Source organism: Squalius cephalus (assembly GCF_949319135.1).
Source record: "Squalius cephalus genome assembly, chromosome: 11".
Taxonomy (NCBI): Eukaryota; Metazoa; Chordata; class Actinopteri; order Cypriniformes; family Leuciscidae; genus Squalius; species Squalius cephalus.
The window spans coordinates 916,125-943,786 of NC_137132.1; the positions used below are offsets into that span (position 1 = coordinate 916,125).

General features: G+C 38.3%; 1 protein-coding gene across 4 annotated transcripts in view; it reads right to left on the reverse strand.

Moving 5' to 3' along the window:
- The window catches only part of LOC307167412 (protein NLRC3-like), a 66,297-nt gene that overhangs the window by 25,234 nt on the left and 13,401 nt on the right, over positions 1-27,662 (reverse strand). For all 4 annotated transcript variants that reach the window (XM_079886490.1, XM_079886492.1, XM_079886493.1 and 1 more), the window contains 4 exons: positions 15,162-15,257; positions 13,235-14,962; positions 4,201-4,272; positions 2,312-2,485 (listed from right to left, as the gene is read on the reverse strand). In XM_079886490.1, coding sequence (XP_079742616.1) covers positions 2,312-2,485; positions 4,201-4,272; positions 13,235-14,962; positions 15,162-15,257 — 2,070 coding nt within the window. The remainder of the gene's footprint in view (positions 1-2,311; positions 2,486-4,200; positions 4,273-13,234; positions 14,963-15,161; positions 15,258-27,662) is intronic.

The following is a 27,662-nucleotide window of genomic DNA, read 5'->3' on the forward strand; positions in this document are numbered from 1 at the left end:
TGTTCCAAAACCTGTTTGATTAGAAAAAATACAGATTAATAATGTTATTTTGTTTTACTTTTTTTTTATGTAGCTTAGTTTATAGTAATAATATTTAGGCTATAATACTACTACTAATAATAATATCTCTCTTTTCTTTTCTTTTTTTAATGTCATGCCAGCTTCTATGGATATTTATTAAAGGCGAGTTTATTTATCTATCGGTAAAAGAAGCCCCAAGAAGGTTGTGGTTTAAAAATAAACATTCTGACATAAACACTCTGTCAGCTACTGTAACGTCAACGGGTGGATGAAGAAGACGAAGGTAGGCGAAGATACAAAATACTCAATATTTATTTCCATAGGCAAAATCCAAACAAACACGAAACAGTGTGCTAGTGCACAAACAATAACCGACCCAGACAGACTGAACAGACACTAAAGAACTATAACGAGGTGAGGACAGGTGACACGGATGATGAAGACGATGAACAGGTGGGTAATTGAGGAAGTGAGTTCAGGTGTGGAGACAAGGAGGACTCTGGGAAGTGTAGTGAAGATGAAGACAGACGGTGAATGTGACAGCTACACTGTTTACTTCTGAATATTATATTTTATTCACGGCCATCATTTGTAGTAGTCTATTCACAAACTGTTTGCTCAAGTGCAGCATTTTTTCGCAGATCACTGTGTAGCCTGCTCCCTGAATCGTCGCGCTTATTCATTTGTGGATGTTAACTGAATCTGTAAGTCACCTACGCTGTTTACTTCTGTATATTATATCTATCTATAAATTACGGGAATGTCTTTCTGTCTGTGTGTGTGTGTGTTATTCGCATATCTCTCGAACCATTAGTCTGATGGATTTCAAACTTGACGGGTGTCTTGCTACGGGCATGAGTAAGTATCGGTAAAATAAGCACACACTGGCTTTTGCCGCTCTAGCCGCTGGCCGCTCCCCCTCTCAGACTGCACACTGAGTGAGCACAGCCCAGGACCAGAGACAGAGAGGGTCAAAGAAAGCAGCGGAGCTTAAGTAGCGTTTCCTCGGAGTTCACTGTGTAGCCTGCTCCCTGAATCGTGTAGTTAAATTTTCCACATTTATTGTATGTCATTATGTCAGTATCAGTATTTGCTTTCAACCATGCACAAATAAAAATGTCACTGAACTTTTGCTGTGTAATTGTAACAATGAGCACTCAAATACACCAATCCAATAATTACTAAAAACACACACAAAAACTGATTTTGCACGGGCACTTTGCACTGCTCCCTGAATCGATGTTAACTGAATCTGTAAGTCGGCTATGCTGTTTACTTCTGAATATTATATTTCATTCTGATGCGCTTAACGTTATCACTACTGTGTAATAGTAGCCTATGCTATTCACCAACTAAACATATCCTATTCAATGCGTTCACAGTCTCTTTCACAGGTATCATTTGTAGTAGCCTTTTCACAAACTGTTTGCGCAAGCTTAGCGTTTTCTCGGAGTTCACTGTGTGCTTTCTACCATGCACAAATAAAAATGTCACTGAACTTTTGCTGTGTAATTGTAACAATGAGAACTCAAACACACCAAACCAACAATTACTAAAAACACACACAAAAACTGATTTTGCACGGGCATTTTGCACTAGTTTAAATAAGATGACAAACGATTCCTACGATATCATTGAACACAAACTGTATTTTCCCTTTAACGGTATAAATGTTTAGATACATTCACTATAAATGCATATATTTGATAATAATTTTCTTATACAAATGTCATAAAAAAAATGGTTGCGTAGATCACAAATCTACGTACCTTCAGGACAGTGAAGATGGATAGTGACAAAGAAGACAGAAATTCTCCTAGCTCTCCTCAGAAAAACACTTGTCACACGCACACAGTTTGATTGTGTCTGTAGTTTCTGGCCAACCAAACGCCCGCAGCGCGTCTCGCCCTGACAGCATCACGGGGGAAGCCTGCAACACCCTCAACTCTTGCACCATAGACACACACACTTGGGACCCATGAACGCCTCTCTAAACTACTGCGTGATTTTACAGTTTGAAGCGTCTGTCATAGAAAAACACCATGTGCTGTCATGAAGAAGAGAAATGTTTTCTCATAGGATAAGAACACAAGTTCAAACTGAATAATATAAATCCTCTTATATCATATGAACAGATGTGAAATTAATTAGATGAATTTGATCATGCTGTTTCAATAGCTTTGCTTTTAATTAATGTAATAATAGTTATTCATCTGCATTTTATTCAATTTTAATTATACTTTATGAATTCACAGTGACAGTTTCATGTGAGAGTCACGTATGATCTTACCACAGTTTCTCCAGTTTACAGTGAGGATTCCCCAGTACAGCAGAGAGCAGCTTCACTCCTGAGTCTCCTAGTTTATTCCCAGACAGAATCAGTTTTCTCAGGTGTGAGGGGTTTGATCTCAGAGCTGAAGCCAGAGCAGCACAACCTTCATCTGTGACACCACACTTACTCAACCTGTAGAGAACAATGACACTCTCTTCACTCTCAGATCAAAACAGAAATCTTTGTTTTTCTTTATTGTGTTTATAATTGGTGCAATATCTCTTTTTTTAAACAATGAATTCAATATATCAGTACGTTTTATTCTAACAGATTATGTCTCTATGTGAAAGAGAAAGATTATATAAAACTGATCAAATGAAATACATTAAATACATCTGTTTTTCCCTATATTTAAATGTATTAAAGGTCCCGTTATATGCCCCTTTTCACAAGATGTAAAATAAGTCTCTGATGTCCCCAGAGTGTGTATGTGAAGTTTGAGCTCAAAATACCCAACAGATCATTTTTTACAGCATGTTTAAATTGACATTTTTTGGGGCTCAGAAAAACGAGCCGTTTCAGTGTGTGCCCTTTAAATGCAAATGAGGTGCTGCTGGACGACCCAGGGGGCGGAGCTTCATGAGCTCGGGCTCAGTCTCTCAGGAAAAATTCATCTCACGGAATGATGATAATATCAGAAACTCTCAGTAATGGCGTTCATTTCGAGTCGGACAATAATGCCTACAGAGTCAGAGTGCTGTATAGAGATGAAACAGGTATGGTTTAGTAGTTTAATTACGGTTATTATAACGTATTTGTCATCTGCTTGTAGGCTATGTCTCCATTATTTATTAATAGCCTACAAGTCTGCTGTCTGAATGATGATCAAACATGTACTGATGAGTTTAATAAAGTTTATTGTACATCACACAAAAGATGAAGCGTCAGTTTTACTTCAGAAAATCACCGTAAGAGCTGAGTAAACACAGTAGCCTAAGTTATAAGAAGTGCGCAAGTAGCCAGTAGAGTTGAGGGAGCATTCCTGTGGGCGGAGGTTAGTCAAGAAACGGTTCTAGTGACATCATTAAAGCAGGATGTAGAGGGATGTAGTCCAATCGAGCCGTTTTTTGTAGTCAACTTCTGTTAAATAAAATATCTCGCTTGGCATTGAACTTTGAGCTTTATAATTTTACAGATATTATTTATGCTCTAACAGCAACATTACACACTAACTAAAGTTTGAAACATGGGATCACGCAGAACGGGACCTTTAACATTTAAATTTAAATTAATATGAAAAAAGTATAAATATAAATGTTTACATACATACATTATAAATGCATAAATTTGAAAATAAATGTATCACACAAATATCATTAAAAAAACGGTTAAGTAGATGACAAATCAGGTCAGATAGGTGGAGGGTTTAAAAGCTGAAGTGTGACACTCATATTTTTTGTAGGGCTGGGAAAAAATTAATCGCGATTAATCGCATCCAAAATAAAAGTTTGTGTTTACATAATATATGTGTATGTACTGTGTATAATTATTTTGTATATATAAATACACACACATGCATGTATATATTTAAGAAAAATTTGTTATTTATATATACTATATAAAAATATATATTTATATATAATATAAATTATATATAAATATATACAGTATATATATGCAAATATTTCTTAAATATATACATGCATGTGTGTGTATTTATATATACAAAATAATTATACACAGTACACACACATATATTATGTAAACACAAACTTTTATTTTGGATGCGATTAATCGCGATTAATTTTTTCCCAGCCCTAATTTTTTGTTAAACCACTAAATTATAATGTTAAAGTAAGAAATGTTATAATGTTTTAACAGTGATGCTTGTTCTCATTGTTACTTACTGAGCTGATCTAGTTGCTGTAACCACAGGCAGCAGCTTCTGAAGAACTTCATCTCCAGTGTGTTCTGTGACACTAATTGAAAAATAAATAATTATTAATGCTAACAATAATAATTAATAACATATGTATATAATAGGGCTGCAACAACTAATCGATAAAATCGATAATAATCGATTATGAAAATCGTTGTCAACGAATGTCATTGTCGATTAGTTGGTCTGCTCACGTCACGGGGAGCGTTACTGATGACGTCACTTTCATGACAACGCAGTCACGCGAAATGGCAGAGAGTAATCAGAGAGAAACATCAGCACGGCAAGCAAAAACTGTATATTCTCATTATATGAGGATGTGAAAATGGTATAGTCTAGTTTAATTCAATGCTACTGTGTAAACAGCTTTGTTTACTAACTTCGGGACAGTCACACTAGATCTATTTTGTATCGAGCATCAGGTTGCGCAATCAGTTCGCTCGCAACATAAGTGATGGATTAAAATAGCGCTACCGCAGAAATAGGTTAAATTAAATGGTGTTTACAAAGTGAAGCACTAAATATAAAGGCAGTTAATAACAGCAGCAGTAAAACATTGTTTTTTAGTCACTGTAGTCAGTGGTTTTCAGCGAATGCTTGTGCAGTAATACATCATTTTTCCTGTAAGTTACTTTTAACCAAGCCTGTTGTCAGCTGCGTACCTTTATTCCGCTCTCTTTTTATAGCATTTGTCTACTATGTAAGGAATAATCCCGCTTATTACATGGCTACCCACTAAATAAATCAATACTTTTACACAAAATATTGATTTAAAAAGGAGTTTATTGATTTAAAAATGATTGTATTGCTTCCGCTAAAGAAAATAGTCCGTTCCGTCTCTACGGTTAGAATCCTGCGTCCATAGCAACGCTCTGTTTTTCTGGTGTGTTATACTTCGCAGCGGTCTGTTATCAAGAAATAACAGATCGCATTCTACATTGGAATTCAAAATCTGCTGCTTAATATCTTATTACAAACATGTTTGTGTCCTAATTTCATAATGTGAAGTTTATATGAGCAGCGCAACTCAATATTTTGTTTTGTTTATTTATATTTTGGATATTTAAAGAAGTTTTACAGTTTAAAAACTGGACAAACTTTTGTGTTTGGGGTTTAAAATGTAAAAATTAAAGATTATATTAGTAAAACTCAATGTGTGGCTTTTGCACTTTTTAAAGTACACTTTTACACATAAATACCCTGATTTAGGGTTTTTAGTTATAAACAAAAATCAAATAGAATTTAAAAAAAAACTATCCGATTAATCGATTAATCGAAAAAATAATCGTCCGATTAATCGATTATCAAAATAATCGTTAGTTGCAGCCCTAGTATATAACACATTATACCTGCCTAAATACCCTCAAATATATTTGAAAAAGTTGTTTTAGTATCTATAGTATCTATAAGGCCGGCGACACACTGGCTGTGTGGCGTTTTCTATGTCTTTGCACACCAGAAACGTGTCTGAAGCGGCGCTGCTGCTGCTAGGTGACATATGATAAGTCTCATTGGTGATATTCGACATATGGGGAGAGAGTTGATGAAGGCCTATACTTCATGTTAAAGGGGTCATATAATGGTACATGCACTTTTACAAGTTGATTGTACTGAAATGTGTGTTGGCAGTGCCTGTACACAACCATCATAAAATGATAAAAATCCATCCAGTGTTTTTTTTTTAATCTCCTTATATGTTTCCTCCCATCTCAAATCAAGCTGTTCGATTTTGTGACGTCACAAAATCGACGCCCCTCCAACGATTGTTGATTGACAGCAGCGTTTCAACACAGACCCGCCCTTGCTCATGAGCGAGCTGTCTGTCATCATAGTCCGCGCGGACCGGCGCGGTCATTGTTGATAAGCTGGAGCACTGTCTGTGAGCAGAATGGCTTCTAAGCGATTGTGGTGTTCTGTTCTTGGGTGTAATAACGAACACAGCATATTTTTGATGTTCCTAAATCCGAACCGCTGAAGACGCAGTGGCTGAGTTTGTTTTCAAAGGGAATATTCCCCATAATCAACGTCAATGCTTTCACATTTCACCAGACTGCTTTATAAATGAGGTCAGTATAAAGCTGGATTTGCTAAGAAGCTGCTCCTGAAAAAAGGATCGGTACCAACTATTCGTGTTCCTGCTGCACCTCCAGAAGTGAGTGTAATGTTTTATTAACCTTTATATTAATATTTACATTAATCTTTGCAAATCGCTTGCTGCACACTTCACGATGAATGCGCCTAAGGTTTACACTCAGGGTACATTACGGCATGTTTTCTATGTACGACGTTCTCAATGTAATTCATAATCCCACGTTTATAATGAACGCGTTATGGTTATTGTGTTATTATTAAAAACGGTGTACGCACAGAACAGAAGGGCGGGTGAGCAAAGCTCATTATCATTTAAAGACACATGCACTCAAACGGCAGAGCTGTTTTTGACCAGGTAAAATGAGTGTTTTCTTACAATACTAATGAGAATTTTTAATTAAAGTATATTACAAACTTTTAATTTAGACCCTAAAGAATCATATTAGCTTGTACAAAAATGGCATTATATGACCCCTTTAAACAAATATATAGCAGCAAAGACAACGTTGGCAGTATTGACGCAAAATAGGCTACAGAATATTTGGTTCCGTATTGACAGGTGCAATATTTGAAAAATATTTTAAATATGGGAAATATGTCGAATATATCACCAATGAGGCTTATCATATGTCACCTAGCAGCAGCAGCGCCGCTTCAGACACGTTTCTGGTGTGCAAAGACGTTTCTTTGGAAAATTGGATTCGTTTTGTTTTGTCATTTATGTGGGCAGTTGTATATATTCTACACTGTGGATGAACCTCTCTGACACTGTAAATAAATTCCACCTTGCACGAGGTGCTTCTGCGAGTGCGCCATCATTTTTACCTCCCTTTACAGCACGTGTCAAACTCAAGGCCCGTGGGCCTATTCCGGCCCGCCACATTATTTTATATGGCCCGCGAGAGCATATGATTGTCTTAAAAAAAGAGACGCAACGAAATTTAGGCTGCCAAAAATTCAGCCGAAAATAGCATTTTCGGTTTTTGGCCGAAAGAGAAAAAAAGGCCGCCAACCCCTCTGTGCTCGGCGATCTGGTTTCACTCTGGCTCAGCATGTTTTGTGACTTTGCGAGCAACTCCGCTTCCGGAGATGCATAACTTCGAAGCGCGTTCTGCTGTGTGTGTGCGCTGTGCTGCTCTCCGCTACGTGTTCACAGCGCGTTCTGCTCAATGTTAAGCTGCAACCTCCGTGTGTGTTGCGCGCTCTGCTCAGTCGCTCACGCTCACCAGAAAGGCAAAGTCCACAAAAAAAACGTGCCGACATGAAATTTCTTTGAAATTTCTCCCTGCTATCTGCTCATGCTCTGATAAAAATTGCTTTGTAGGACTATAGGCAACTTCATTTTGACAACTGGTCAAAAAATAAATCTGTTAAATCTGATTCTGCTGCATAGAACTGATTGAAGAACAATATATTGGTATTAATATATTGATATTTAATATTATTTTAATATAGGTACCAGTATCAGCCTTTTCACCACTTGTATCACTCCATTTGTCTGTGTTTGCGCAACTTGCATCATTAAGCCAGTAGGTGGCGACAAGTGACTGTCTTTATGAGTGAACAACTGAACTTTAATTGAACTGATTAGTGCCAAAAACATTGATTAACTCAGGAAAGAAACAAGTTGCTGAAACCAATATTTAATGCTAATATAAATTGCTCATTTGCCTCTGGACACTAAAAGATTGCACTGGTGTTTGATTGAAATGTATGCAAAACATCTATGCAAAATATTCCTTGAAAGATTTCTCATTTAACCCTCTGGTTATCTTCGAGGTCTTTTTAACCCGCAAATGACTTTTGCTTAAATTAAAAAAAAATGTTCTCTTTGTCCAAATGGTACGAAACTTTCTACGGCTCTCAACACTTTCTAGATCTACAAAAAAAAAATATAATAATTGGAATGATATCTGTTATTATGTTAGCGTGAAAAAAATAGTGACATTAGTTGTCTTCGGGGTCCCTGGAGACTCTGCAATGTAAATATACAAAATTCATCATCAAAATCAGAAACAACACAGAACACATAGACAGAAATAAAGTGGCACACTTCCAACAATGCAAAAAACATCCACAATGCAAAATTATCATGCTCACAAGGGCACGCACACACACACACACACACACACACAGAGGAATAAATTTGTGAGACTATAAAAACTGCTCTCTAATCTCTAATTTGTCACATAAAATAGTCCAAAATGCGGAACCACCACAAAAATAAATTTTGTGACACTGACACATCGACAATGTGAACACACACACACACCCACATACACACAGAGAGAGAGGGAGAGAGAAAGAGACAAAAGTTACTGCTTTATTTGCTCATTTGTTATGCTGTTCAGTTCATTGCATTTTGATGTTCATGTCATGTATTTGTACTCAATATATAATATAACTGTACATATCTGTTCTGTTACAGTTAGTAACTGAAGTGTAGATCACATTTGTACAATTATATGAAAAAAAGACGATTGAAATAAATGATAAACTCTAAAAATTCAACTTTTATCTTTTTCAGGTTTGATTCTAATCAATGTAACACATGACAAAAAAGTAATTTCTATTGTTAGAATTGTGATTTTTATAATATTTAGATATGAATCCAACTGGAAAAACTTGTGAAAAGTTATCCCCATGAATGAAATTGAAAAATATGGGTCTTTTATAAAGTGAATTTTACATAAAATGCTGTTTTTTGTAAAAAGCCTATTTAAATATTTATTTATTTATTTATTTATTTATAGAAATTTAAAATATATCATAAATCCTCCAAAAACTGCACAGATGTTGAGTAACATTAATAAACAGAGTAAAATTACATTTGTTAAAAAAAAAAAAAACTATTATTCTGTTACAAAATTAAATGTTATTGTCTGGGGTCCCTGGGGACCCCAAATATAAGTAGTGTCGGCACAAATGAAGATAATCAGAGGGTTAAGGCCATTCCTGTTTGGAATATGTGATTGTGTATTGTTAACAATAAGCAGAAACATTCTGCATTTCCATTATGTAGTGTGGATCATTCACTTCAACACGTATCCTCATTCTCATGTTTAAGAATCTGTTATCTGCTTGACAAATAATTTATGCAACTGCCCACGGCACTGACATGCTTTTAAAGCTATTGTTATCAAAATTGTTTGGCCTTTAAACACCTTAAATTGCACATATGTAGATCAGAGAAATCTCACATTTCAATGCACATGACTGTGTGGTAATGTGTGCTGGTGTGTGTGGCTACAGTGCCAGGGCTGAATTTTTGACCCAGTTTGCCCCTGCATATATGCCTACAATATACATTATTCTCTGTATCAAATCATGTTATCTTATTACCCAGCCCCTGATGTTTCGGGCTCAGCCCCTGATGTTTTTAAAACCTAGAAACGCCCCTGAAAATGCATATACAATATTTGTAACTTAAATAAGTAATAATCAAATAAAGAGACAATATGTTAGGGAGAAGTAACAAGTCTTACAGTTACAACCGGCCCTTTGAGGGCAGCCATAATGCTGAAGTGGCCCTGAGTGAAAATTAGTTTAACACCCCGCTTTACAGACTCACATTTCTCCTCGAGGGAAAACATTTTATTGTAATATTAATTTAATGATAAAAGTAGCCTAATAACAATAACAACAGTAATTAAATATGCCCTGCGTGCCTGTCCGCTACGCCACTGTGAAGAGCTAAACGCCACCAGGAACGCCATCAAGGCCATTAACTGCTTTATCAAGTTTACTTTGGCCGTCCGCGTGACGTAACTTTCATGATCAGGAGGATCCGCGGACGTCCACTTACTATTACTATTAAAACTTAATTTAGGAAAAATACTTTCTATTAAATATCTTTATATAATAGAATATGTGTGAATGACAGCCATCTGTGTCTCCCAGTGTCTTAGATTATTGTCAGTTTAGTGTTCAGTGATTAATTTACACAGGAACAAAAGGTAACATGAATGGCTTAATCTCCGAATACATTATTTGTGTCTTGCATCTCTTAACACTAGAAGTGCCAGAATTCCATAACTACTAGAACTGCCGCATAATTATAATTTTGACCGCTAGATTCAAAACTCTATATCTTTAATAATAAATACCCAATTGAGAGATTAATGCATTTATTGTATTAGGATGTCTTTTAAAAACAAAACAACACCAAACTGTACATTTAAACAAGTTTAATTATACATTTATAAATAAATAATATCCGTAGATGCCCTGAACAAAATGACGGAGTAGCCTATGTTTTCATGTTTCCACTGTTATCGTGTCCGCACCCGCCGACACACACACACACACCATATTCCAGCATTGCAATCTTGACATTGAAGCCTGTTCATTATAGCCATAATAAAATATAATAATAAAATAGTCAACCTAACATATAAAAATTCCACTGCTCTGTTTCTCAGTAATTCATAGCCTACCATTTTATGCGTGTGAAGAGGATGATTTTTTCCGTCGATATTGGAATGAGTGAAGTACAAAGCCTATGATAAAGAATAGTTTAGCATCCAAATACATCGCAAATGTTGAAACATTATGATCCTAATTAGAGAGTTACGTGAGCCTAACGCCGCTTACTTTCACTTTCGCTTATAACGTATTTCATTTTGGCTTGTTTATAGTTATTTTTTCATTCTTGTTCTGTTCTGAATATCATTACATTTAAATGATTTGTTGTTGAATATGTTTAGTGTATTTTTTACCACATTTTATTGTTGTGTATATTGGTATATGTATAATAATACCGCGAAATTCAGTGCGGTCAATATGACCGTTTATGGCCGAAATAGGTAAATATGTTCATTTGGGTTTTTTTTGCCTTATGTGTAATTTATATGAAAAACATTTTAAATGAAAATACAGACACTTTTAGGAAAAGTCAGGTACCAGCAGGATTGTATTTATTTTTTCAACAAAGTTATTGCAGATATAAAATTCAAAACGGTCAAAATGACCGCCATGGCAGTTCTAGTGTTAATGAACTCATAATGAACTTTCCATCAGTTCTTTTACATTAATTGGAATGTGTGCAAAGGACTGTGGGAGATTGAAGGATACACTTGATGCATCCTTCAAAATGAGCAGAATTAAAGACACAAATGAAGTCTGTCTTCAAAAGATCCTTCAAACTAGAGCTGAACGATTAATTGCATTTGCCATAATATCGCAATATGACGAAACATGCTTTTTTAACCGCAAAAGCTGCAATTACACTCTGGTCACGTGACATGCGAGAGAAAAGCAGTCTGCAGATGTAGCATCAACTTGGCATGCTACGCATATAGGCCTGGCATACAGGAAAGAACACTTTGTTTCATTTATGTGATATTATGTTATAATATATATAATTAATATATAATTATATATTAATTATATATATTATAACATAATATATAAAATTAATATATCATTATATATTAATTATATATATTATGTTATAATATATATAATTAATATATAATGATATATTATGTTATAGATTCTCTCTCCAATGATTCTGGATCGATTCAGAGAATTTCAGAATGGAGTCTGAGCTTAGTTTTTAAACACAGATGCGTGATGACGCTGCGTGTGCTTTAGAAACAACCATATTCTGCTTGCTTCTAATCTCTCTCTCTCTCTCTCTCTCTCTCTCTCTCTCTCTCACACACACACACACACACACACACACGACACCGCTCAAACCTTCCGAAAAATAATCTTTCATAGTTTGGAAAGGTTTAAGCGAATTAAAAGGACATTCACGGGCTTTATCGCACAGGTTATGCCGCTTTGCTTGACGTTACTCTTGCAGTGCGCGGTCTCGCACGCCGGACTTTTCCTCACAAATGCTCTACTAAGGCATCATTTATGTCTTTTGGAATGCAGTTTGCTTATATATGAAAATATGAAAATCAGTGAGAAGGCTGCTTTCAATTTAAAATACTCACGCGCGCTTCGCGAAGAGCGCTCGCGCATGCAACTGTGAGCGACTCATCGGTTAAATGTACTTACATTTACATTTACATTTAGTCATTTAGCAGACGCTTTTATCCAAAGCGACTTACAAAGTAGGACTAGATCTTATATTTCAAAAGAGATCTGTGCATTAATTACTTGCATCTCAAAATGCTTTTATGACGCGAAATTTATGTAAGCACGGTCAGTTATATCTTAAACCAACAGGACAAACCACATCTTATATTTCAAAAGAGATCTGTGCATTAATGTGAATGCAGCTTATCGTATCTAAACTGAGAAAAAAAATCACTCACAGCTCTTGAATGGAAAGCGTTCAGACAGCCTACTTTTAAATACTGAAAGCACTCTTTGTTTATTGCTTGTAATTTTTTTTTGTTCCTCTTTGTTATTTACTAGCTTTTATATTTTGAAGCTATTAGTTTGTATAGCCTATTTAAAATTCTTAACATGTAAGAGGTCCAGATTACACATTACACGTATAATTATAATTACTTAAAGATTTTAAGTGTTATTAATAAGATTAATTAAGAAAAAAAGTAGATCATGAGGTGCCTAAAGATTCCCATCCCAACTATACGATGATTTATTGCTTGTCTTTGTCGAATAATACAAAAGATAAAGAACTTAAAAAGTAATCGCATATTAAATTGCAATCGCAATATTGAAAAAAAAAAAAAAATCGCAATTAGATTATTTTCCAAAATCGTTCAGCCCTACTTCAAACTGAGACGGCCTTCAGAGGCGCTTGATGACGTGGCAGTCGAGATATGCAGCCTTACTAGGACACAGCCACGGTTTGAGAAGCACCCACAAATTATGTACAATATCCCAGAAATCAATCTGTGCCCCGTGATTTAAACACCTCTGATCTTCTGATGAGTTTCTCTTTGTTCATAATGTTTTAGACTGTAATGATTGCACTCAGTGTTACTTACCACTCATTTCTGGCTCCAATTAAATCCTTCAGGTCAAACATCTGCAGTGTCTTCTCTGAGGACAACAACATAAACACTAAAGCTGACCACTGAGACGAGGAGAGTTTCACATCACGTAATCCTCCATCGCTCATATGAGGTTTAGCTTCGTTCACTAGAGAAAGATCACCCAGTTCATTCAGACAGTGAAACAGATTGATGTATTTATCTGGAGAGGGACTCTCACTGATCTTTTCTTTAATATAGTCAACTGTTTCCTCATTGTTGTGAGAGCTGTTTGCTGTCTGTGTCTTTAGTTCTTGTAAGAGATTCTGATTAGACTCCACTGACAGACCCAGAAGGAAACGAAGGAAAAGGTCCAGATGCCCATTTTTACTGTCTAAAGCCTCATCCACAGCTCTCTGATGGAGATCAGATAGGGAAACTGTGTCTCCATTAGTTGGTTTGGTAATCTGGTCAAACACATTGATGTTATTGTTGATAAAGGAGAGATGCACATATAGAGCTGCTAGATGTTCCTGAATGCTCAGATGAACAAAGCAGAAGACTTTCCCCTGATACAAGCCCAACTCCTCTCTGAAGATCTGAGTGCACAATCCTGAGTAAACTGATGCTTCTGCCACATCAATGCCACACTCGCTCAGGTCTTCCTCATAGAAGATCAGGTTGCCTTTCACAAGCTGCTGATAAGCCAGTTTCCCCAGTTTGACAATCATGTCTTCATCTTTCACTTTCTTCTCATAGTCCTTCTCATGTTTGATGTTGGTCTGAATGAGCAGGAAGTGTGTGTACATTTGAGTGAGAGTCTTGGGAATCTCTCCTCTCTCTGCTTCACTCAACATCTTCTCTAGAACAGTGGCTGAGATCCAGCAGAACACTGGGATGTGGCACATAATATAGAGGCTCCTTGAGGACTTCAGGTGTGAGATGATCCTGTGGGCCAGACGCCGATCACTGATTCTCTTCCTGAAGTATTCCTCCTTCTGTGTGTCACTGAAGCCTCGTACCTCTGTCACTCGATGGACACACTCAGAGGGGACGAGATCCGCTGCTGCTGGTCTGGAGGTGATCCAGATGAGAGCAGAGGGAAGCAGATTCCCCACAATGAGGTTCGTCAGCAGCTCGTCCACTGAGGCTGATTCAGTCACATCACACAACCTCACATCACTCTGAAAATCCAGAGACAGACGACACTCATCCAGACCATCAAAGATCAACAACACTTTATACTCATCACTGGATATGTCCATTTCTTTGGTTTCAGGTAAAAAGACATGAAGAAGATCTGAAAGACTGAGGGTTTTGTCCTTCATCAAGTTGAGCTCTCTGAAAGCAAGTGGAAATATGAGCTGGACGTCCTGATTCTCTTTCCCTTCAGCCCAGTCCAGGATGAACTTCTGCACAGAGACTGTTTTCCCAATGCCAGCGACTCCCTTTGTCAGCACAGTTCTGATGGGTTTATCTTGTCCAGGTAAAGGTCTAAAGATGTCACTGCATTTGATCAGTGTGTCCTCTGTTTCTGCTCTCCTGGACTGTGTCTCAATCTGTCTCACCTCATGCTCATTATTGATCTCTCCACTTTCACTCTCTGTGATGTAGAGCTCTGTGTAGATCTCATTCAGGAGTGTTGGGTTTCCCTGCTTTGATATTCCCTCATACAAACACTCAAACTTCTGTCTCAGATTTGATCTCAATGTGTTGAGGACTTCAGCAGGTTTAGAGTCATGGCTGTAAGATTAAAATACCACATTATTACACAAGTTAGAGAAGTAAATGAATTACAAAAAATGTTGTTTGCTGTATTATGGACACAGAACATCATTAGGTTTCTGAACTGTTTTAATCATTAATCATGTGTTTGAGTGATGTGTGATGTGAATTGCAGCACCTAAAATTAAACATCAACAATAAAAGTCCTGCATTTTACCTGAAACCAGGATACATGCTTTCATTAAAGTCTTGTGGTTGAATCACAGGCTTGTACACAGTTTTGTTTTTAACTGGTCTGGATAGAAGATTTGACCTTAAATCAGAATGAAGAGGGTAAAGAATCAGACACACTGATATTGATGTAATTGTGTTAGGGATGCACTGATACCACTTTTTCCAGAACAAGTCCGATACCGATACTCCCATTTTTTCGCCGATACCGATACCGAAAACCGATGCCTGTATTTTCACTGCATTTCTAATTTTTAAATATATTAGAGATAAACCAAAAGAATCATATTAGTTGGCTTACTTTGTTAATCAAATATATATTTATACATACATAAATATATATATATATATATATATATATATATATATATATATATATATACATTCAGTTATTTTCATGCTTAATTAAGCCTGCTAAGAGGCATTGTATGAGCTTCTGTTACTTTCACTGTTCATTCTATTGCTCTATCATATTTTATCTTTCATTTAATATTACAGCACATATTTAGAGCGGCTCCAGAAATGTTGCAGTGCTGAGGATTGGGTAAAAAAACAAACAATTGCATATTCTTAACTGTATACATTTAATATAGATGTAAATTTTTGTAAATTTGAAAAGGGTAGCCTATTTAGTCAAGAGCAGTGAGTAATTTATTTGTTCATTGTTTGATTAAAAAAGTATTAAACTTCTGCCCCTTTAAGACCGAATGCACGGACGACGGCCCCCATTTGAATATAGCTACTGTCTACATTCACTCGAGATATAACAATAGGTTACTATCGTAACCCAGGTTCTCTGAAACATTGAGTGGAGAGATCCACCTATGGGAAGGGCCTCCTGTACCTGACCTCTGCAGAAGCATCCAATTGCACCAAGTAACAGACAGAAGCGCGCAGCCAATGCCAGGTAAGGCCACACCCCCTTACCTAAGGCATATAGCTGTCAGGCGCGCTCCTCCCCTTCAGTAAGTATATTCGCTTCTCATGCAGCAAGCGGGGCAAAGCTGGTGGATCTCTCCACTCTATGTTTAAGAAAACCGGGGTTACGATAGTAACCTATTGTTCTCTTTCATCATCTCGTTTCGAGATCCACCTATGGGAGAGACATGGACAGCTCCCCGATTGCCCAATACACTCACAGTGAGGTTCTGAAGGCCAGAGAAGGACGGTCACCTCAGAGAGGCGGTGCCTGACACGTCCCACAAACATGACCCTGCAAGGGTGACGCCACGCTAAACTGCTGTGGACAAGCAGGGCATGAAACATGCATGAGACACATACATGATAATGGACCCCGCACCACCAATGCACATAGCTAAACCCAAGAAGGAATGCGAATGCTTGGTGACAGGAATGAACATGGCCAGCCGGCCCATTCACTCCTCGTTGGTTAACCCAACGGGGCTGTGGGAAAGGGCTAAGAAGACCCTACCCCTAGGACCGAGTGTGCCACCGAGGTTCTGGTGACATCCAACCGGTAGTAACGCTCAAAGGTATGAGGAGAGGCCCAGCTGACAGCGAAGCAGATGTCCTGCAGTGGCACTCCCCTGAACAAAGCCCAAGAGGCGGCTAAGATCCTTGTGGAATGAGCTCCGATGCCCCCTGGGGGCTGCACTTCCTTTGCTTCATAAGCCATAGTATAGCGTCCACAAGCCAATGTGAGAGGCATTGCTTTGAAATGGGACTCCCCTTAAAACAAAGAGCTGGTCGCTCTTGCGGAAAGCACTGGTCCTGGTCATATATGCTTGCAGAGCACGGACGAGACACAGAGCATTCAGCCTCTGATCCTCCGGGGAGGCAAAAGGTGGAGGGTGAAAAGCGGATAGCTCCAAAACCTCCGAAGTGAACGCAGGGAAGCATTTCGGCATGAAGGCCGGGTTAGGCTTAAGGGAAACCTTATCTCCACTTAGGGAGAATTTGGCGCACGAGGGGTGAACCGAGAGTGCATGTAGCTCACTGACCCGTTTAGCAGATGCCAAGGCCGAGAGCAAAGCTGTCTTGAGGGACAGCAGCTTAAGGGAAATACTCCCCAGAGGCTCAAAAGGATACAGAGACCGCGCTTCCAGGACCATGGAGAGGTCCCAATCTGGAACAGATCTCCTGATGACCGGCAAAGAGCGGTGTGCACTCTTCATAAAACTGCGGGTTAGAGGGTGCTGCCTGATGGTGGAGCCCTCAAAACCCACATGACAGGCTGAAATCGCAGCCAGGTAGACCTTAATGGTGGAAAAGGACCTGCCTCTTTCCATGAGGTCTTGCAGGAAACACAAAATATCAGGCACCGAGCACTGATAAGATGTGAGACCACGCCCATCACACCACCCTTCAAACACTTGCCACTTACAGCCATATAGGGATCGCGTGGAAACGGCCCTGGCATTCTGAGTAGTGGCGATTACACGCGGCGGGAGCCCCAGTGCATTTAGGTTCGTCCTCTCACGGGCCAGGCCCAGAGAGCCACTCTGTCTGGGTGGGGGTGGTAAATCTCCCCGTTGGCTTGGGACAGTATGTCCGTGCGAGGGGGGAGGCGCCATGGCTCGGCGTATAACAGAGGGATTATCTCTGCCAGCCACGGGGCTTTGGGCCACCTGGGTGCTATTAGAATGAGAGACAGGCCGTGCTCTCTCACCCTGGCCAGTGTGAAACTATCAGGCACAGGGGAGGAAAAGCATACAGCAGCACTTTGGGCCATGGGTGGGCCAGTGCGTCTGCCCCGAGGGGCGTGTCCACGTCCTTTAACGAGAAGAACATAGGACAATGGTGGTTTTCGCGCAAGGCGAAAAGATCTACGGCTGCCTGTCCGAATCTCATCCATAACATCTCCACTATCTGCGGGTGAAGACGGCAATCCCCATAGATTGGGTTTCCCCTCGATAGCAGATCCGCGCCTCTGTTCAGAATGCCCGGAACATGAGTCACACGTAATGACAGAAAAAACCCGTCTGCTCCACACCAAAAGCCTGTAAGCTAGTGTGTGGAGTTTCGACGAGCGCATGCCGCCCTGACGGTTGATATAAGCCACTGCCGTGGTATTATCGCACCGTACTAGAACGGGATGTCCCTGCAGGCGAGGCAGAAAATGATTCAGAGCTTTCCAAATGGTAAAAGCTCTAAATAGTTAATGTGCACTGAACGTAGTCTGCTCAGCCACAGACCGTTCACCGTTCTGCCTTCCTGGGTGGTTCCCCAGACTGTTAAAGGGTAACTAAACCCTAAACCAACTTTTTTTAGTTAATGATCTGTAAGAATGGGGCTTTATTAGTGCTGTTCATTGATTCGAGTAACTTTTTTGACATTTGCGTGTAAAGTGTTTTAATTCTACAATATATGGTGTAAAAACGTCTGAGTGCTGCCCTCTTAAGGTTGAACGGTGGCTACTGCAGTTGAATTTTCCTATTGGATGCTGCGGTGGCAGGTGACGTAAGCGGTGGCACGTGACGTAAGCAGGTTTCCAGCTCACCACGCCCTTGGTACGAGCTCACCACGCCCTTGGCAGTATAAAAACCATCATGTTTCGTCAAAACCACTGTAGCGTGTCAGGAGTTGGAATTGCGAGTATTGAAAACGATCAGGATAGAGTATTTTAGCATATATTTAGCATAGCATTTATATAGTTATTTAGATTATTTCGTGTAGCCTAGGTAGTTAATTAGCATAGTTGTTAGTGTAGTATTGTTAGAAGCATAGTTAGTTAGTTAGTAGCATAGTATTGCATCAGTTAGGATAGCTTCAAGTTAGCGTAGATTTATCTGTATTTAGTACAGTGGTCAGGATGGTACGTAGGTGTAGTGTTGCTGGTTGCAACAGCACTGCTGGACTGCATAGCTTTCCAGCAGATTTGGAAATTAGGCGCCAGTGGTTGCATGCACTTGGCCTGGAAGACCGTGAGTTCCCGCCTAGAGCTGGAGTGTGCAAACTGCATTTTACGCGGGATTGTTTCTCCAACGCGATAGAGGTGGAAATGGGCTTCTCCACACAGCTCGCGCTGAAAAGCGACGCAGTGCCAAATGCTGCTCCTCCTGCATGGACTCCGCCACCGCAGCGGCGTCTTGAGGTGAGTGATAATCTATATATTTTAATCACAATTTATGGTTAGGCTAAAGTTAATCCTCTGGGGTCGACAAACGCTCCGGCGCATTTTGCTGGATTTTTTCACATAGCGGCAAAATATGAATATGCCCACAGAGAGCGCGCGCTATTGACATAAACTCGATAAAACTCATCAGATGCATGTACTTTACGTCGTCTTGCGACCGTGTGAGGAATAATAATAACGTAATAGTAATAATCCTGGAGAAAATTACCTCAGAAGTTTGTGAGTTAATTAACCAATTCATAAACATTTTAAAATCTCCTAAAATGACTGAATATAGGACTGTTATTGTAAACCATAAAACATATACATATATTTTTTTTAGCCTACTATGACCAGAGAAATTGGGTGCCAGACTGAACCAGTCAGCTCCAGATCTGCAGGTGTGCAGGCTAACATGAAGCCCATGAGGAGAAGCAAAGGTGATTTTTGAATACTATGGAGCTTTTGAATGTTTCATCATATAGTAAAGATTATATAATTTTGTTTTGTACTTTCGCTGCTTATTGATAACAAATCTATTATTAATTTGTGCAGCCACCCAGGCCAGAGTGCCTAACAGGAGTGTGTCGTGTGACACAGGCACACTGATGGAGCCTTTCACAGAGTGCCCCGGGGCAACCTCTACACAACTAAAGAGGAAAAGATGTGAGGTGTCCACTGATGACTCCAGCTACCATCAAGACGGAAGTGAGAGCTCCATTAACTGTACAAGGTAATGCGTTTAGTCCCGTTAGGTTTTTCAGTTAGGATATATTTGAATGTTCTAATTTAGCTATTACTTTTTTTTAAAATACCTTTGATTGATAGTCATAATCAAGTTATTTCTGATACATACACATTACATAACCAAATTATGATTATTTATGCTTTTATTTAAATTTGTTTGAACTTTTTTTTCTTTTACATAGAGTCTCCAATGAAGTATTACCCCACAAAGTGACGAAGTACATTGTATATGAAGATAAACTGCTGGAGCTTTTTAGAAGATGCCCTGTCTGCACCCGGAGTTTGGTTGTTTCACAAACAACCATTGGGACACTTCTCCGTGTCAAACAGCACTGTGCTTACTGTGAGTACTCCAGTGATTGGTCGAGCCAGCCAATGGTAAACAATATACCAGCGGGAAACCTACAGCTTTGTGCAGCTGTTCTGTTCACTGGCTCATCGTTTTGCCAGATATCGAAGGTGAGAGATAATAACATAGCGCTGTCATATTTGCACGTCACCCCTCAGGTTATTATATGATGTATTTTATTTTTTCTTTTTTTTAGTTCTTGGATGCCTTCAAAATCCAGGGGATCTCTGAGCCGTGCTTCCACAAGCATCAGGCCAAGCTCCTTATTCCAACCATAAACTGGCAGTGGAAGACTGAGCAGGATGACGCTATTGAAAATGCCATTGCTGATGGGGCTGTGACTCTTGGTGGGGACATGAGAGCTGATTCACCTGGTAATAAATAAATCATTAATTATGTGTGTGTATATATATATATATATATATATATATATATATATTAGACTTCTGTCAGGCTTTGTTGACGTTGGCTTTGTGCAAATAACACAATTGTAGGACATTCAGCAAAATATGGAAGCTACACCATGATGGACCTCAAAGCCAATAGGGTCATAGACATCCAACTAGTCCAGGTAAACAACTACACAATGAAAGCATTTTGTTTTGTGAATTACTATATACTGTGCATTGATCTAAAATATTTGTTTGTGTTTGCAGAGCAATGAAGTTGGAAACAGCCAACGGATGGAGAAGGAGGGATTTGAAAGAAGCCTGTCTCTTCTTGAGGAAAGAGGTGTTGTGGTCCAGTCTTTGGTGACTGACCGTCACACAGGGGTACAGAAATTTATGAGGGAGCAAAAAAAGGACATTAGACACTACTTCGACCCTTGGCATATGGGAAAAGGTTAGTATTTTGAATAGAACGAAAACAGTACCTGTATTTCTAACAAAAATGTTTTCAGTTAAAGTGGTAGACAATTATACGGGAAGATTGTACAAAGTGAACTTTTTAAGATGCCCCAAAAAGGTTAATTTATCACATAAACCTATTTTTATCATATAGCCTATACTGAATGTTAGTCCACCACCTTGGTCTATAAAGTGCTGCGGGAAACACTGAGTACAGTAATTGTTTTTATTATTATTTATGTGTTCAGGAATTGGTAAAAAAATGGATGCCCTTAGTAAGGGTAAGGGACTGCAGGACGTGGGGCTGTGGAAAGAGTGTGGTCAATCACCTTTATTGGTCTGCGACCACATCAAAATCTGGGGAGGAGATAGTGGCCAAGTGGAGCTCTGTAGCAAACCACATTCAGAACATCCACTGCCACGAAAACGCCCTGTTTCCTTCTTGTCTCCACGAGCCTCTGGTTGGTGATCAGACAAGACACTGGCTCAAACCAAGTAAGTAAAGATAAGCTGTAATGCTAATGTATTTTATTTTGTAGTCACATCACTCTCTAGATTTATATTGAATCTCCATTGCAACAAGTCAAAGTTAATCTAAATTATAAAACAGTATTGAGAAATATATTGTGTTACTGTGATAGAATTTAAAGCTTTCCGGCCACACTGTCATCAGCTGTTGTATTAAAAACTTTAAATATTTTGTTTAGGCACAGCAGCATGTGAAAAATTCACAGCAATTTTGTTGTCACCACGTCTTCTTAAAGACATGCACAAAATTAGTCCAGAATACCACACCTCTGGAATCGAGTGTTTCCACAGCCTCATTCTGAAGTTCTCAGCCAAAAATGTGGTGTTCTCCTTCAAAGGAATGTTGTGCAGGTAAACAAGATAATGGATTACACATTTAGTGCTGCTTACTAAATACACTACAATTTTGTAACCTGTAAAAACGCATTTGTAACTTATTATAGTTATTTTAAGTCATGTTAGAGATTGTTTCATTATAATATTGATTAATGTATTTTTTCCTTTCAGACTACAGCTTGCAGCGATGCATTATAATGAAAATGCAGGCAGATCACAGGCATCCACTGCAGCTGGTGATCTGCGATACTCAATTGTTTTCCCAAAATTTAAGCATGGAGAAATCACAGTGAGAGCTCTGAAGAGCAATCCTACCACAGGTAACTTATATTTGTCTGAGTTATCTCTGAAAAAATATAATATATATTATAATAATTCTCTTTCTGAAGGCTACATTGACAAATTAATGGAGCTGCTGTTCCACCATGTGGTGGAAGACCCTCAGCCGTACCTGGACTTCTCTGGACAAATGGCTGTCCCAGAAAAACTGAGTGCTCAGTTTATTCGGCCTGACAAAGAGGAGGCAGTCAGCAGACACAGGTCAAGGTTCTTTAAAAACGCATGAGGTTATAGAGCTGGTAAGTCCCACCCATCCGTAAAACCCCACTGGACCTCTAGGTTGAAAAATCGTCAATGCAAGTGAATGTGAGAAAATAATTATTTTCTGGTCCCGTTTGAATTGTGCCATGAATGTGAACATGTTGTCTGTGAATTTTTAATATAATTTTTCATGTTACGAGTTTGACAGTATATTGTATGATTCTTTGGCTAGCAGTTGTGGAAAAGACATAATGAGAAAGACTACATGTCGCCTATGTGACGTCACCCCATAACACATTTTCCCTCCACTTGTTAAATCGGTGCTAATGCTGCGATCATCTCTGGAGACAGATCGAGATGCCTGTGTTTTGTACCCAAATGTCACCATTCAAACCAAATGGGCTGTTCTTTCTTCAGATTCCCGTCTGATGTAAAAACTAGTTGTAGTCCACAAAGTAGAGGTCCAGTGGAAGGGGTGGGACTTACCAGCTCTATACCTACCCACTCTGCCAGCTTGGACACACCTGTCTGTCATCAGGGTAGCCGCGGGGTCTTAAAAAGGTCTTAAATGTCATGTACCTAAGTTAAGGCCTTAAAAAGTCTTAAATTCTGTTGTCCAAGTCTTAATTTTTTAAACGAAGGTCTTAAATTTCATTATACTAGCCTATTTATTCAAAGTCAACCAGACTGCAACGCAAGGTGAAATGAAAATTCAACCGGGTTTAGCGTAACGTCAGAGAACGTCTAATTTCTTGGAGTATGCACAAACTATCTCTCTTATCTCTCTCTCATTGTGTGTCTCTTTTTATCTATCTACCCCTCTCTATGTCTCTCTCTATCCCTCCCTCCCTTGTTTTTAAGGTGTATTTACATTTCTTTTTATTCTTGAAAATGTAAAATGGTTGAAGCAATTTGAAGTTTATCTGTTTATTATTATGAATGTTTGATATTTACCAAAAACATCACTTTTCAGTATTGTTGAATGCGCTTTTTTATAATAAATGTATTTTTAATTAAAACATTTGTTAGTAATAGTCGTTATTGGGATTTGATCTGGTGTTTTACGACTGCATAATGGGTGCGATATAGATTTAGTCATTTAGCAGACGCTTTTATCCAAAGCTAATAGGTCTTAATTTTCATTAAAGTGGTCTTAAAAAGGTCTTAAAGTCTTAAATTTGCGGTGATCAAACCTGGGGAAAACCTGGTCATCTACAACATTCAAGAAAAATGGTTTGCGCTTTTATTATTTTCATTTTTATTTTATTTTTATATTATAAAAAAAAATATCCAAAAAATTGTTCAAAAATGCAGTGGGGGAAGGAAACCTCTGTATGGTCCTTCTTCGGGAAACTCTTCCCTGATCCGGGTCACAGCACATGCAGGTATGACCACCCGAACATGTTGGCCAAGATACCCCCAACACCACCTAACAACATTGCGGTACGCAAGGTGTCTATAAGCGCTGAAAGACAGGTGGTGCACATGTATGTTGAAGTGGAGTATAAAAAAATTTGTAATGCATTATTTCATTATTTTTATATACACTTATTTTTTATATTTATTTATATAAAATGTAACCTTTCTTTCTGGAACTAACCTGTTTATAACGGTCTCTTCCATTTCCCCATACAACTGGACGTAAGTACCATACACAGCTTGTAGCACATAGGGGTTTAGTGCTACTGGCTGAAATCCTGGATGTGCTGTTATACAGCCCACTCCACCTATCTGGTCACACCTGTGTACTACCTACAACATGAGATTATTACTACTTTGTTAAGATGATTTATTTAATATTTGGTATGTGGAGGTTGTGTTTTTTCAGGGTTCGTACAAGGTGCTTAAAATGCTTGGAAGTACTTGAATTTGACTTGAAATTTATGATTAAATGAAATGTAACTTAAATTACTGAAAGACAATATATGTGAAATTAGTGTTTAATTTTATTTATAAAGCAATCTTTTCACACAAAATTATATCTTTATCAGATAGGCTGAAGCTTTAGAACCATTTTGCATGGCTATGAGTGATATTGTTAATATCCAAGTATATGATACAGCTTTTCATTCTTCAGGTTAATCATATTCATGAGATGGAAAATCTGTTTGAACGCGATATCTTTGTCATAGTAACCTTTCAATGGTTAAAGTTTCCACAGTCATTGCATTTGCTGCACTTTATTTTGTACTTTTATTTTGTTTAATTTGTTTATTTTTGTTTACCTATTTATCTGTATGAACCCTGGTTTTGTGTATAGTACTTATTAAATTAATTAACTGGACTTAACACTGTTCTTGTCATATTTCATAGCTACCTTGGGTATCTCCCTACAACAGATGTTCTCTACCAGGGACAGTGAGCTGCAGTGCCCACAGGTGCACCTGTTGAGACAGAATCATTTGTACTTGTAGAGGGAGACTTGAGATATCTGTTTTTTCACTTAATTATTAACACTAAATCATACCAAAATGAACCTAAATGCATGGGTTTTAATTTTTTTATAGTTCCGTTAGCATTTGCTATGAGTATTAGCCTAATTTAGCCATAATGCTAATGTTTTACCACTCAGACACTGCCCCCATTCTCCCTTGCGCGGCTGCTTCACTAGCATCGTCGGATGGCGATCGCGATACGGGAGTTGAGACCGCAATTTGAGCCAGCGGCTCGAACTGATAAGGTTCTGGTCCTGTGTCCGCAGACAATTCGCCCTCCTCCACTTCAGGTGAAGGTGGGGGAGAAAAATCATCGACCTCAAATGATAGCTCTGTTGCAAAGCTACTTTCGTCACTCCAGTCAGTCTCCATTTTAGAGTCTGACAGCAGCTGTCAATTAATCCGTCACTGCGGGTCTCAAATGCACGCCCCCGCGCCCCGCCCTCGGTTCGTCCCCTCTATCTCCGCTGGGGTCTGCCCACTTTTCTAGCATTTTTCAAATATTGCCAGTGGGTGGAGTCAGGCTCTGACCAGGGGTTTAGTTACCCTTTAACCCTCTGAGGTCTGAGCTGTTTTCTGGGCCCTGGAGGTGTTCTGACATGCTCTGACATTTCTGGTTATTTCTGTTTCTTGTGATATTTTCATGGCTAAAGTCTAATTACACTGTATTCAGCACAAACTCTGCTACAATAATATATCAACAGCATGTATGTAAAAGTTTGTAGTTTTGAGATAATGACATTTATGCGTGGTTTGTGAAAATACAAAAAAAAATTCTCACTGAAAAAAGGCTATGAAACCCATACTGATTATTTCTTCACAAGACTTTTGAAAATTGTATCACGTAGCCTAGAATATTTGCTCTAAATCAATGTGAAAATCACCCTGACTGCTCATTCAGATAAGACAATATATTGATTTAAAAATTTTACGACGTGTTTTGTGTGAATAAGCCTTATGCGAGAACTCATTAATATGTATGGCTTTTCTCACCTGAGAAAGACAAAGAACCTCCCCTAACGGCCCTATTAGGAGCTATCAGGCCCCTATCATTCTGAGCAACCTTGCACAATACTGTAAATGAGGAGATTTAAAAAAGAATGGCTTTTAAATTGTTTGGATTTATTTACAACACAGCATCGTCCAAAGATACACAACAAGTGCCAAAAAGCTCTTATTGAAAACAATTATCCAAAGACAGAGACCTTTGTGCCATTCCTAAAAACATTGTACATACCTTTAATTTCCAAGGTGTTTGATTTTCACTTTACCATGTATAGAGACTCATGTGAATGTTGGAGTCAGCAGGACTCATCAGTGTCATCTGGGCCCTGAAAAAAAAAGTGAACATACTGATATCAAGAGAAAGGCCTGCACGATTTTGGGAATAAATTTTAGATTTTTCTGGTTAAAATTGCTTTTTAAAATTCACAGAACACACACACACACACACACACACACACACACACACACACACACACACACACACACAAATGTTTCCAACAAGATATAATGAACAGTGAACACCAGGTTTGTTGTGCCTTGTAGGCATAAGCTATGCGCAGTGCTGGATAAAATAATAATAACCTATAACAGTATAAATCTTCCAAAAGATTTCAGTAACAACTAAGCTAGAGAAAAATATATTGATTATCATGTTACTTCAAATGTTTCCATTCGTTATGACGATATGAAATGAGATAATAGTAAAAACATGAAGCTGTTTGCTTTTCAAACGCGATCGCGATTCAAAATATGATGATACATTCAAATGCGATCACGATCCAAAATATGATACATTCAAATGCGATCACGATCCAAAATAAGATACATTCAAACGCGATCGCGCTCAAATATAAAACAGTATGGTTACCATATACATATCTACATTTGAGCAGATATCCACAAACACAGTAACAGTAAACACGGGTCTAAATATTATAATATTCACCATCTAGCAACAGTTCAACTGCAATGTGAAATTTATGCAACAATAGCAAACTAATATGTAAGAATTTCTTACCTTATCTTTCTTGTCTTCAAATATCGTTCTTCTTCTTCTGATGTAAATCCAATGTAAGCTCAGGCACGTCTTTCAAACTCGACGAAAAGTGAAGTGAAGTGTTTTGTTGTTGAGGTAATGAGGGCGATCGCGTTCCATGTGGAGATTTGCATGTGAATATCTTTTGCGCGAGTGGGCGTGGTAAATTAAAAAATAATTTTTATACAAATTACTTAAACAGAGGATATTTGTTTTCAGTTTGAATCCGATCATTTAAAAGTACACACTTACATGTTTATAAAGGTGTATGGCTCATAAATGTGTGACAAGTATTCGCTGAGTTTTGTTTCAGTTTATAGACGTGCTCAAGAAAAAAAAGTTCACCGCGACGGAGAGGCAGAATGCACACACTGTTTATTTTCTTTATTTTACAAAAGCACAGTGTTTTGATTTGATTGTAAGTGGACACATACAAAAGTAGAAATATCACAGATTCTTTTTTTATATTTCTTTTTTCTGTATGACCATAAATGACGGAGAAATTTAAGTTTATAGTGCTACAATGTGGAGAAAATCCAGCAAAACGCGCCGGCGCGTTTGTCGACATCAGAGGGTTAAGGACGCATC